Source organism: Anguilla anguilla, chromosome 14, assembly GCF_013347855.1.
Source record: "Anguilla anguilla isolate fAngAng1 chromosome 14, fAngAng1.pri, whole genome shotgun sequence".
NCBI lineage: Eukaryota > Metazoa > Chordata > Actinopteri > Anguilliformes > Anguillidae > Anguilla > Anguilla anguilla.
Window position 1 is genome coordinate 27,622,273 of NC_049214.1, and position 13,996 is coordinate 27,636,268.

The 13,996-nt window shown below is 44.2% G+C and overlaps 1 protein-coding gene across 4 annotated transcripts in view; it reads left to right on the forward strand.

Moving 5' to 3' along the window:
- ptbp3 (polypyrimidine tract binding protein 3) overlaps window positions 1–13,223 on the forward strand; it is a 71,622-nt gene extending 58,399 nt beyond the window's left edge. For 3 of the 4 annotated variants that reach the window (XM_035390521.1, XM_035390519.1, XM_035390522.1), the window contains 6 exons: window positions 940–1,067; window positions 2,619–2,652; window positions 3,245–3,337; window positions 3,524–3,740; window positions 5,688–5,765; window positions 6,653–6,785. In XM_035390521.1, coding sequence (XP_035246412.1) covers window positions 940–1,067; window positions 2,619–2,652; window positions 3,245–3,337; window positions 3,524–3,740; window positions 5,688–5,765; window positions 6,653–6,785 — 683 coding nt within the window. Of the gene's footprint in view, window positions 1–939; window positions 1,068–2,618; window positions 2,653–3,244; window positions 3,338–3,523; window positions 3,741–5,687; window positions 5,766–6,652 lie in introns of all 4 variants that reach the window. The other variant, XM_035390520.1, reaches the window with a different exon arrangement.
- The last annotated feature ends 773 nt before the right edge of the window (window positions 13,224–13,996 follow it).

The window sequence follows — 13,996 nt, forward strand, 5'->3', positions numbered from 1 at the left end:
ACCTGAAACTCCCCTAAAGTGCGTGTATGTCATTCACATCTCAGCAGTCCGTGAACAAGTGTTCTTTGACATACACCTTTTGGGCAGCATTATTCTTGAAAGAGTTTTTGTTAGTGGGGTGTGTGCTCAAAATGCTTGATATCCTTTTAAGGTGTCAGATTTCTTCTTACGTTGCAGTTGGATGAATCGGTTAAATGTTTTAAATTAGGTCACATATTTTGATATCTGATGCCTTATAAAATTACTTTAAATCTATAATATTAAAAAGTGAGTACATGCTATACAGTGTGGTAAATAGAACTATACAATGGTAAGCTCAATTTTTCAGAAATTTTGATCAAATAGAATTCATTATGCAGAAAATGAGAAATAGTCAAATTTTCCCTCTGGCTAATTATTGGAGTTATGCTTTAAATTATGATTAATTTCTGGTCCTAAACAACATTCCGTTATCATGTCATGCATAATTATGATGATAGCCCCTGCACTGGGCTACAACAGCATCAATCACTTACCTATTTATTCTGTCATGTTGCACGATATTATTTCAGAGCCAAATTACCAGTGGCAAGGTAGGGCTCAATATTATCAGCCTCCATTTCAATTTTAAATGGGGTCCACTTCAGGTAGCACGTAACACACGAGGAGCGAGTGAGTCTAGAAATTATGGGAACCAAGCCAGCTGTCAGCCAATCATTTTCAACGAGCAAAGTGCAATTGGTTTGAAAATGTGAATATTAACATCGCGCAGTTGTTGTGATTGGGTCTGAATTGCAGCGAACACTGCTGTTTATAATGTCTCATGCTGGTAATCCTCTTTAAATGATCTTATTCTTTTTCTTTAACCCCTTGCATTATCTTTGTATTTTTTCCCTCTTCATCGGTCGTGTCTTAACCTCTTCGTTTCCCCCCCCCCCCCCCCCCTCTGTCCTCCATCAGGACTGCCCATGCAGTCCATGCCAGGCGCCCTCGGACCCTTGACCATCCCCACAGGAAGGATGGCCATCCACGGGATGGCACCGACCGCTCTGCACTCTGTGCTCCTAGTCTCCAACCTCAACCCAGATGCAAGTCCTGCACTATTTAAATTTACCCCTGTACTCTCCACACCTGTCCCATGCTTCCTAAATTTGACCCTGTACACCCCAAACATGTCCCACACTTCCTAGACGTACCTCTGCACACTTCCTAAACTTCCTAAACTTACCCCTGCACACTCCAAACGTCCCGCACTTTCTAGACTTACCCCTAAACACCCCAGACATGTCCAAGGCTACCTAGACTTACCCTGTGCACTCCAAACATGTCCCGCACTTCTAAACTTACCCCTACACACCCCAAACCTGCCCCCAGCTTTAGGCCTGCTACTGCGCTCCACAAACCCACCCATACTGTCTGGAAATGTACCCCTGCACAACCCAAACCTCCCGCCTCTGTTGTCTCCAGATGACGCACCACTTAAAGCGGGCATAGGGCTAGGCTCTAGGCTCCATCGTTTGTTACTTGCTTAACATTGTTTGTATACACTCAGTGGCCACTTCATTTGGTACACCTTCAATTGGTCCTTCAAACGGCAAATCGTAAAAATAAAACTAAAGTATATAAAGAATGCAGACATGGCAAAGAGGTTTATTTGTTTGACCGAAGAGAATGGGCAAGATAAGCGACTTTGACTGTGGTATGGGTTGGTGCCAGACATGGTGGTTGCAGCATCACAGATATAGCTGGGATTTTCACACGCCACAGTCTCTGGAGTTTATGAAGAATGGTGCGATAAACAAAAAGCATCCAGTGAGCAGCAGTTCTGTGCGTGAAAGAACTTGTTAATGAGGGAGGTCAAAAGAGGATAGTTTGACTTGTTCAAGCTCACAGAAAGGCCACAAATGTTCAAATAGCTGTTAACAACAGTTATATACAGAAGAGCATCTCTGAAGCGAGTGGGCTACAGCACACAGGAGACCACGCCGGGTTCCACTCCTGTCAGCTAAGAACAGGAAGATGAGGCTATATCTGGCACATGATCACCATAACTAGACAATTGATGATTGGAAGAATGTCGACTGGTGAATCTCGGTTTCTGCTGTGACGTTCGGGTGGTGGGACCCATCTGAATGTCACACATCCCTCCGGCCGTGTGTCTCCGGTGCAGATTTGCGGTGGTGGTGTAATAGTGTGGGGAATGTTTTTTTGGCACACGAGGCCCCTTAATACCAGTTGAGGATCAACTGAATGCCAGACCATACCCACGCAGTCAATGCCATAAAGACTTAAGGCTGTTCTGGAGGAGAAAGGGAGCCCTACCTGGTCCAAGATAGGTGTACCTAATGAAGTGGCCAGTGAGTGTAATTGTTCACTGGACCATTTATTCTAATTTTAAGAAGAGTGCTTAATTGTCAACAATTCATTTATTTTTTTGGTCATCCAGTTTGTCCCCTTTTTATAAATATTCTTGCATTTTCTTAATTTTATTTGGGCTTGGTTTGTGACTGATATAGAACGAGGGATTTGAGAAAATCTGTTATTTCTATATAAAATATTACATATTATCATCCGCCCTCATCTTTTCCCGGAGTCGATGAAACTGTTGAATAAAAGATCGTATTTCTTCCCTCCCACAGAGTATATCACCCCACGGTCTCTTCATCCTGTTTGGTAAGATGAACTTGCTAAGATTCTTTTTTCTTTCTTCACAAGCATGAAAAATCTATTTTGAAATGGGTCAAGATAATTGTAGTCGGTGTTAACAAACAAACGAGGTGCGGACTGTTTGGAGATTCAAAATGTGCTGTTTGTGTAAATGTGGAAATGTTCGTATCCTCCTCGTAAAGAGCCGGTCTGTTATACTGCCATTGTCTGTGGGATCTCAGAGCTGTCACAGGCTGACTGTGAAGAGGGCGTTAATGTGAGAGATGTGTGCCTGGGGATGCATAAGGGAGGGGGGGCGTTATTCGCCCACTCCCGCCCCCCCTTCGCCCCCCCCCCCCCCAGTCCATCCTGTGTGTATGTGGCTGATACCAGCTTTCTCTGCACGCTCAGATACTAAGCCAGGATCAAGACCAGGCCTTGAGGAATGAGGAAATGAATTATCATTTAGCCCTTTATTCCTCCTCCTTTCATTCTCTGCCTCGCCCCCTCTTTCTCTCGTTCTCTTTTTCTTGCTCTTTCCCCTCTCGTTGTCACATTCTCTGCATCTCTCGCTCTTTATCCTCCATTACCTTTTCTCTCCGTCTCTGTTTTTCTGCAGGGGTCTATGGGGATGTTCACAGAGTAAAAATTCTGTTCAACAAGAAGGAAAACGCCTTAATACAGATGGCAGATGCAACACAGGCACAACTGGGTAAGGGTGCACTTTTCTTCAAATTTGAGAGGGAATAGTATGGGTTCAGGTCTGGTCCTCAATCACTGGCTATGTCCATTTTAAGCTTTCTTAGAAGCCCTGGGCTTCTGACCATTTGACAGCAGCCAGCCCCAAACCTGAGTTTGTGCTTTTTTTTGTTTTCCTCCCTTGGCTTGACCCACTCAGCGATGAGCCACCTCAACGGACAGAGGCTCCATGGCAAGGTGATAAGGGTGACCATCTCCAAGCACCAGACGGTGCAGCTCCCCAGGGAAGGGCAGGAGGACCAGGGCCTGACCAAGGACTTCAGCGGCAGCCCCCTGCATCGCTTCAAGAAGCCCGGCTCCAAGAACTTCCAGAACATCTTCCCCCCGTCCGCCACCCTGCACCTCTCCAACATCCCGTGAGTGTCCTCCGCGCCCTCCCTCCCCTCCAAGAGCCGTCGAATGAACGGCGGAGGCTTTAGCGTCTCAGAGTTTACTCCTGGCATCTTCACCGTTCCAAGGAACTGTTGTGCGTGCACTGAATGTACGTAAGAGCTGGTGTACTGTTGCTGCAGCAGCCTGATAGGACTCATGAAACATTGCTGTCTTAGCATGGCATCTTTAGTGCTTACTAAAAACAGTTATACAATAAGCAAAACAAAGAACAGTGTGCAAATACCCCCCCCCCCCCCCCCCCCCCCCCCGTCTTTGGAAGCTCAACACTGTTAATCGACGCTCTAAACACCTTTAGCACCTTTCTAGGAATCGGTCAGGGGACCGCCCTGTTGCGTTGGCTTCGGTCAAAACCAGCTTCCCCGTCCCTCCTTGCTTCGTAGTTGTTCCTGTGCAAAGCCCGGTTGCCTCTTTTCTCCACAGCCTCTGGTAATGTCCGCACTGTGCTTCTGCATCTCACCTTGCACCCTGGCCTGGGTCCTCCGGTAGACGGGCCCGTGACCGTGACACATGCCCCATGGCAGCCAGCCTCCACTGGACAGGTTTTTACAGCCCATCCATGCTGTTCAGCATCTGCCATCAACCCAGTGTCATTCGACTCCTCCATCAACCCCCCAGCCCATCCCCCCCGCCCCCCCCCTCGACCACCACCCCATGGCATGGCTAATTACATTAGGGAGAATCTGAGCACAGGGCGTTGGTAGCCCCCCAGATTAGCCATCACCAAATCCGTTGGGAAAACGTTCTGCGAGTCTGCCGTTATCTCTGGTGGCTTTGAGCTCAGGGTGCTGAGCTTGGGCCTGGAGGCAGAGGTTTTCTCAGGTCGTGACCCAGGCCCCGCTACGCTCTGCCATGCCCCAAACATGGCGTCCCATCTCAGAACCGCCCCGCATCCCCGCCAGAACGCATCCCCCTGCTGCCGGGGAGGGATGCGGGCGACTTCTTGGCGGCGCGAGGATCCGAGCGGATTTCGTCGGGGTGACGATTGCGCGGCAGCCGCGGCGCCTTGCCAATCGATCTGTCGTTCCCCTCGCCAGTCCGCCCCTTTCCCCTCCCAGCCCTACCTGTGAACTAAGCTCCCGCTCGCATCTCCTCTTCCTCCTGCACTTGAACGTCAGACACAGTCCAGCCCTTCGCACTCTTCCTCGGGACGTGGTTCAAGCGCCAATTGCTTTGAGGAGTTGCGTCTAAGGCCTTTCCCTCACGCTTCTCACTGGTTTTAAGAGTTCTGGGAATTGAAGTTCCATTTTTTTGTTTACTACAAATTTTCTAAAGAATTCTGGGAAATTAGTTCTTCCCATCAGAACTGAAATAGGCAGGCCTCATTAGGAATATGTATGGTAAGTTTTCATAAGATAAAGGAAAACAAAACATTTACGACAAGGACATATGACCTACAAAATGAATGAAATGCTTTTTTAAGGTTAATTGCAGTTCAAACTAAACTAACATTAAAGAGCAGTTGTGTTTGGGCTTTAATGTAGCTTTCAATGTACTATTTTAGTATAAAGAAATACATATAGCCTGTTGGGTAAAGTCAAGAGAAAGGGGTCAGTATTTATCTGAGCTGTGATTGGTCCACGGTGCACAAACTTACCTAAAGGAAGTGTTCTCGCTACTATGTTTATAACAAAGCTGGTTTATTTAAAGAGCTGTTTAATGCATAAATGTGTGATTTGCTCGGTCTAATTTAACTTTCCGAGGGTAATTGCTACCCCACTGAGTACGTATAGGGATTAGCCCTTTGCTTGTACCGCGTAGCTTTTGCAGTGTTTGCTTGAATTTTGGGGAAATAAACAGACCCTCCTTAAAGCAAAGAGAGGAAAGTTATTGTAGAAGTGTTATTTATTGTGTTGTTTTTAAGTGTTTTAGTTAATTAATATTTCTTTTCCACCCTCTCGTTATTTCCACAGGCCTTCAATCACTGATGACATTCTAAAGGACTTATTTTCTGGCACTGGGTACACAGTTAAAGCCTTCAAATTTTTCCAGTAAGTCACCTGCTCCTTCTGACCTTAAGGTTTATGTGCATCTTCCAATGCAATTACAATTTGTATAATTGCCATTAATTATGTAATTGGTTTCCAATAATATCAGTGCCGATAGTAATCCAGTGGCAGCTGTATTGTGTAAATTCAAGACGCAGGGGTGTAGATCAGATGTAAAATCTCGATCAGATGTAGTGTGTTCTTACAGCCACTAGGTGGATGTACTGAACAAAGAACAAAACCATCTGACTTTCAGAAGACATCTGAAACTTCAGAAGCTTCTTAATTTTCCATCTGCTTTCTGTGAGGCATTTCATTTAAGAACATATGGGTGATTAAAATTGGTCTGCATTTTCACCTTATTGTCCAGGTAATTGCCAATTTGGTATTTTCACTAGTTTTGCTCATTGGTTTTCAGACAACCAGTGAAATTGTGCATGAAAATGATATTTGTGTGCATTAATGCAGCACTATCCGGTACATGTACTGGGGCAGTGCAGAATAGAACATTGTAATAAGAAAATATGAAATTAATTCAGAATAATTTGTACATACATACATACTGTGACCATGCTGTGACCATGCTGATGTAAAAGCAGTCATTACAGGCATTTAGCAGACTCTCTTATCCAGAGCGACGTACATTGTATCCAATTATACAGCTGGATATATACTGGAGAAATGCAGGTTAAGTACCTTGCTCAAGGGTACAACGACAGTGTCCTACCGGGGAATCAAACCTGCGACCTTTAGGTTACAAGACCAACTCCTTAGCCATTATACTGCACTGCCACCCAAGCCAAGCCCTGCCCCTTAAACACTCATAATTCATAATCCTACTGATGTTCACAGTGCGTTTGTCGTTCGGTTAATTTCCTTTCCTTTCGCAGGAAAGATCGCAAGATGGCACTGATACAGCTGGGCTCTGTGGAGGAAGCCATTCAGGCTCTGATCGACCTCCACAACCACGACCTGGGAGAGAACCACCACCTGCGAGTGTCCTTCTCCAAGTCCACCATCTAGCAGCCACTCCTCACACCCGCAGACTCCACCCCCCAAACCCACCCTCCCCCCCCCCCCATCCATTCAATTTACCCTTTTCTATTACGATCAAGAGAGACTACACTAGGAATTTTACTATGGATAATCGCAAACTGGATTAGTTAGAATAAGAGATTGATTTAAATAAAAGACTACTGTAATGCCTTCAGACAGAGACTGAGGTTTTTGTAAAGACCATTCCCCCGATGCACAAGGGAGGATGTTGACACGCTCCGGCGATTCAACTCATTGACGCGTTCCTGACGGAGCCCTTCTGACGGTGAGCAATTTGGACTCGCGGAATTCCTCCGGAAACTCCCCGTGGTCCGGTGCGCATCCGAACCCCGGCTTTGGCTCCGGACGAGCGGCTGGGAATGCCTGCTGAGGTCCGGGCGGGATGCACGGCACGGCCTCCGAACGTCTGGGAGCGGTTCACAGGAAGTAAGCAAATGCTGCATCTGCAAAAACCAGCCATTTTGGTTCTGAAGAAGCGTGCGTGCGTGCGCAAAAATGGGACTCCAGGAGCCGCAAGGCCTCATTACAACTGAACCGAATCGGGTGAACCCTTCCTCCCGCCCCATATCCGCTTCGTGTGCTCCAAGTGCCGCACGCAACCCGTCTCACTTGCCCGGAAAAGGGAATTGTGGGTCGAGTGGGGTGCGCTGCCCAGGGAGGGGTTTTGTCACTTGAGTTGGCGGGAGCGCATCACGGCGTTGCGCAAGGGAAAACCCTGTAGCCACGGCCCTGACCAATGGGCCGTCTCCTTACTGTTCTGCCCTGACCAATGGGCCGTCTCCTTATTGTTCTGCCCTGACCAATGGGCTGTCTCCTTTTTGTTTCGTGTAGCAGAAAGTCTGAGTGATGACGACCTGGTTTCGGGTCTCGATGAAAACGTGGTTTTGTTACCGTACAACATACAATTTGCACCAGACAAAACCAGCCTTCACTTTTTCACATTTTTATTTAAAAAAAGAAAAAAAAACATTCTGTGAAGGGGAGACTGTTCAAGACCTTCACACGAAAGCAAATTATTTGCATGGGGTTGATGGAGTGTAGCTGACTCGCTACATGTAGCCGCCCCCCCCTTTGGATAAGCCCCCTCTCCCAGCTCAAACGCACCAGGTCTGCGCATTTTCCTTTCGTCTCGATCAGATCAGATCCGCACCGGACAGCAGATGGCGCTGTATGTTGAGCGCGGGGTTGTCCTGCGTGACAAAGCGAGTGGTGAACTGGCTGGAATTCCCCTGTCCCTGGAGCTGGTCTATAGAGAGCCCGGCTTTTGCCCCCCTCCCCCCGGAGTGGAGTCATGAATGTGAAAAATATGTGCTCCCCCCCAAACAAAAAAAGTTTTATGGATGGAAAGGTTTTTTTTTTTGTTTGTTTGTTTTTTGCCCACCTCCACCCTTGTATTTGATTAATTTACCAAGTGAGTCTCCTGCATGCCTTTTTTTGTTGCTGTTTTTTTTCTTTCCTTTCAGCCCCTTCTCCCTCTTCAGCTCCGCACTCCTCGCCGCTCTCTCGTTTCTTGCGTTGTTCCAGTCGCTCAGGTCCGGTGGCTTGTGAAGTCCGGAGCACGACGCCCCCCCTCCCCCGCCTTACCCCTCGCCACAGACGACACGGTGCACCTCTGATCAAACCAAAAAAAAAAAAAAAAACGGTAAAAATCTAACGCGCACCTAACTGCTGAGGAGTGAGGGGCAGGCGGAGCTGAAACCGACAGGAGGCGTGGCCCGTGCCACTCACGCCGGCAGGGGGGGTCAGGTGCAGCGGACGACCGAATGATGCCTCCCTCCTCCAAGCAGAAGGCTGTGCCGGGTTGCCAGGTTTCGCCTTAACATTCCAAGGAGATGGGGGAGCGTGGGCCTGCTAAGTAGCATAAAACAGGGCGGGCGTTCCGAAGCTCAGTTAACCTTTTTTTCAGTTTGATTCCCGGAGGAGAAAAAAAAGAAAAGAAAAAGATTTTTACAACAGCAAGGCGAGGGGCGACGTTTCTTCTGAACTAACTTCACCTGAAGCGATACAATGGCAGACACTTGTTGAATGAAATCAAAAAAAAAATTTTTTGTTTGTTTTGAAAGTTTACAGTCTTAAATAAAACAAAACTATTCAGGTCTATATATCTTAAGGATTGTCAAGATTTTTTGAGAAAAAAAAGAAAGTTACTTATTTTTGGTAATTTGTTCTTTTTTATGGATGAGAAAAAAAACCTGAAACCTCATGGGTTTTTGTACCACTATAATTATTCAAGAAATCATGGAGAGAGAAAAAAAATCATATTTACTGTGTATTTACTTAATTTCTTATTACGTGCCTTATTATGTGCTCATAATCAAATAGGTTTTAGAAATTTTACCTAAGATATCTTATGTACTATTTTGTGGGGTTGGTGAGAGGGTTGATTTATTTTATCTTCTTTTGTCTCGTAGGAGTTATTTTTAGACGTGTATTTTTTGTGGGGTCTCGATGCTATATGGTCTTAATTGGAAGTGTAAGTTCATATTTGGTGCTTTGAGTGCACAGTTTAGAAAAACTAATAGTAAGCTAAAATGTACCGTGTGTGCTGTGGGCTTCTGCACCCCCGTGTTAAACCGGAGGGGAGACGGAGAGATCCTTTTTCCTTAACAACCGGGGCTCGTTGTCTTCAGCCGGCATGAATGTTGAAAACTGAAGGACTGCCTTATTGTACCGAGCGGCACGCGACGCTCAGTTTCGCCCTGTCGAAACGACGGTAGCTTAAGCATCTGACGGAGAATGCGGTGAACTCGTATTGATGTGCGGCATGACAAATTGATTTATTTTATTTTATTTTATTTTGGGTGTGAAACCAGTTGCAGCCCTGTGCCTAAAGCGGTCTGCATTTGGCACAGTTAAGCTCCTTGACACACGCACTCCACCACTCGAAGCTTTTCATTCAGAGACGAAGTGACTGAGATATTCAAGGTGCATACCGGTCTGACGTACAGATTTTAAGCATCGTTATTTGCAGAAACTAACCAGAAGAAAGCTTATGGACTCACGATGTGCTGCATTTATGTGGTGCTTTCTATTCTTTATCATCACCGAATTAATATAAAAGTAGCATTAAAAAATGTGTTTCAGGCCACTGTACCTCAGATAGGCCTCTGTCTTTTGAAGTGACTGATTAGATTTTTTCAAATGATCCCTTTTCATCCATTGTTTTTTTTTTGTGATTTTAAATGACGTTCTTTTGGAACTATGCAACAAAAAAAGATATGTTTACACACAGTCCCTTTTATCCATTATTCACAGTGTGAACAGATGCATATTGCTTTATAAGCACTTATATAATACATGCCTCTGTCTAACTTCACTGGATGGCTATGGAGTACTCCTTTTTTCCAGCTTATTTATTCAATTCGTAATTCAAACGTACACGTTGTGTGAATTTTTCTTCATCTGAACCCCCCAAAAGTCCAACCTTTTCCATCGAACTGCTCAGCCCATTCTAATTTGTGGAAGTTTTTTTATAGCTACAATGTATTCGCATCAGGGACCGTTGAACTGGAGTCGGCACGTGCTGTGGGAAACCGTGGGAAGCTGTTTGGCTAATGGTTTGAGCAGCCAGTGCTAAAAGATGCTTCTTTGCTTAAAATGATGATATTTTCAGCACAAGGCCTTTTGTGTAGCCCAGTGACTCGTCGATGCTAAGTACTGAGACCCGTAAATTAACAAGTACAAAACAGCGAAGCAAATATATTATTGGTCATTTAAAATAAAAATGGATCATTCAAAGAACGAATTACTTCTTTATTCAGCAAGCTACTGTGCAATGTAAAGAGTAGTACAATGTAAAGAGCTCATTTCAAAGGACCTACTACTGCAGGTAGGCTACTAACAGTATCATCATTTAGAGTAGGCCTACTAACAAGATCATTTCATAATTTTGATTAAATGATTAAAAATATGATTGTATTTTCAATCACTGCTTACCCCGATTATGGTTCCCCAAACGGTTGTGGTTTTTTAAAATGCATTTGGTGGAATAGAGTAGCAGTGGAATACAAACCTTCCCTGCCTACTTAAAGGATTCTTTTCCCGCAGTTTCAGCTCAAAAAGAGCGAAAAACTTACGGCAAGCATCTCCTCTGAGACATTAGCAGTGCATCTGCTGAGCACTGCGTCACGACTGATACGGTTGTCTCCAACGGCCCTGTTCAATCGGCCCTGCTCAATCGGCCCTGCTCTGTCTGACACCATCACAGAAACTGGGCTGAAATCCTTCATGAGAATGTATTCAGAACTCACGGCTGTTACTGACCAAAGGCATCCAGACTGTTCAGATATTCTGTATGTGCTGCTAAAATCCGAAAAGGGTTTGACAAAACCACCCCATAGGCAATTTCTCCTTACCTTCCCGAGAGGCCCACAGCACGCACTCCTATATTTTCGGGTATGCCCCTGTTTTTGCTGTTTTGGGTGAAGCTGTCTGAGATCTCCCATCTGTGTGCTTTTTTGGGGTTGTAGTCTTATTTACTGTATCTGATATTTTATTCATTATAGGTTTTTTTTTTTTTTTGGTCTGTAGTGTGAAGGTTTTTTTTTTTTTTTTTACATCTTTCTTCTGTTTCATTTTGAGAGGGTATGAAACTGGTTAAGGTTTGTCGTCTGTCATTCTGCTTTCCCGCACGTGAGTTTTGAGTCTGCGTTATGTTATGGTGTTTGAAGAGAGCCCAGCCTTGATCACAGCCCCATTCCTCTGGTGAATCCTGAAAAACCATGATTTATTTATGCAGAAATATAAGGAAGATGGTGGGATGGTGGGTCTCATTGATGAAGCACCTATATATTGGCTCTACTGTTCAGTTACTTGCTTTCACTTAGCTAGCGTTTCTTTTTATAAGGAGAAAAGCCAGACTCCTAACCTGTGTCACTGAAGCTGTACACTTAATATCTTCAAATTCCTCTGGACTTTCATATACAAGACTTTTTGTTTCATTTTGTTTTGCCTTGGCTCTCACTCTCTCCACCAATTGTTACTAGTCATGCGTGGACCTAACGGTTCTAGCGCGATTTAACACATTCTGATTTGAAATTTGTTTACTTACGCAGTAGACTAGAACACACAACGATTCATGTTTTATTTCGAGTTTTATACTGAAAAGTCACAAATAATACAGGACCAAAGTTTATGTGCCTTCCATAAATCACGTAAGGAAATTATGTCCACCTTGTTATCAAGTCAGTAGAAATTGATGGTGCGTTTGAAAGTAGTTCTGTTGACATCGTCAGACACATCAAGTCAAAAGTGACAAAAGTCATTCGTTATTCCAGTTTCCGGTAATGTCCGACGCTTTCGTGTCTGCTTCCCTTGATAAAAACGAGCGAAATAAGCCATAAATTTCCCTGTTAATACTGTAATAATGTCCGCAAAGATCATAGCGCGCACACTTTTCTATTATAATTTAACTTTCTTTTGAACAAACTTTTCAGCTTTGCGAGATGCAGAACTGCCACATCCTTTTGTTCACAAAATGCCTACTTTTGTATGCTGTGCTTTAGTAGTATGAAATGGGCATGTACTGTATGGTGTTTCCCAACAGAAAGGAACCACTCAAATTACAACTCTAGTTTGAGTTTATGAAAATCTTACGTAAATAACGACGTTTTAACTGCACATTGTTTAAATAAGCATTATGAAGGTAGGTTTTTTTTCAGATCAAGTCGCATAATATAATTAAAAGATAGCTTTATTTGAAGTTGTTCAGGAAAAAGTATGTTAAAGAAATACACACAAACCAAAGGAACATTTCACAAATTGGAATAATAGTTTGTAACATTTTAAATGAGCTGTATATTAAATCTAAGTCACTTTTCAGTTAAGAAAACTTGCGTAGAGCTTCAGATTTTCCCATTTTTAATGGTGTGAAACGGATAATTTCTCATGCTTTTTCCTTACCATCACTAGGTTGTACAGGAGACGCTGAAAATTTTTGATTTTCATTAAAGGGAGAATCAGAGTGCGGCAGCAGAGGTTCAGAGCACTCAGTGTCTTAACTGATAACACATTTTTCCACATTATTCCACTTTGGCACGCCTCTAAGCACCCAATTTATTGGTCTGTTTGAATGTCCCACCAACAGGAAATTCAAATGCTGTAAATATGTACCACGCCCCCCACCTCCACCCTTTTTTTTTTCTTTTCTTTTTTTTTTAAAGCCTGGCCAAAAAGGGTTTTGGGAACAAAAGAACTGGTTTTTATATTTGAACCAATGAACAGAAAAACACAATTTGTCTTGTGTATTTTGATAACCCAGTACCAGCTTTCATTTGTAAAGCAGTTTCTGTGACATTGCGGGAGAGGGGGGGAGAGAAACAAGTGGTTTCCATTTATGTTGAGTTTGTAATAAAATGCAAATAGAAGATGAACTATTAAAGAAACATATTTTCTAATTTTGCAGTGCATGGTTGAGTGAAGTTTCTGTATTTTGTAGAAACCATTTCTTTTGTTTTGTATTGCCTATTATTATTATTATTATTATTATTATTATTATTATTATTATTAGCCAGATTCTCTGCTTACTTTTTCCTAACCAACTTTAATTGTAGCATGCCTTGAATAAATGTCATGACATCTGTACTTCCCTCAGTCCTCTTGTGTCCTTGTCTTTTTACCTTGGGCTTCGTGGCGTGCTGTAAACTCAATCTCTGTGTGCTCCTTCCTCTCCGCCTTTCTTCTCGTTAACCTCTCCGCAGCGTGAGACTCACCACCACCTCCTCCTCGCGCAGACGCTCTGTGCTCCTTTCCGCTCCGCTCCGCTCCTCTCCTCTCCTCTCCTCTTCCTGTGACGCTCCCCTCCTTCTCTGCAAGGCAGTGGTTAGGGATGTGCGGTCTGTATGTAAAAACGCACAGGATTTTACAACACTGATGCTCACCCCCTGTCCTGGTAGTGAGGGTGTGTGTTCAGGTTTGTGCAGTGGGCTAGGCTGATGGGGTGTTGCCATAACGTCTGTCACCATTAAGTTGCTAGTAACTTTTTAATGTCCGCAAGGAAATATCAGGTACTGATACTGAATTATTTGACCAATACAGTTTTGAAGGAAGTCCACTACTTGATAGCTTTGTCTCATCTTCTCGCTGGTTGGCCCAAGCAGTAACTGCTGTACTTTACCTCCCAACAAAAAGGGAATTCCTTGGTTTAGTTTCGTATGCATTGTTGCATCCACCTGGGTGAA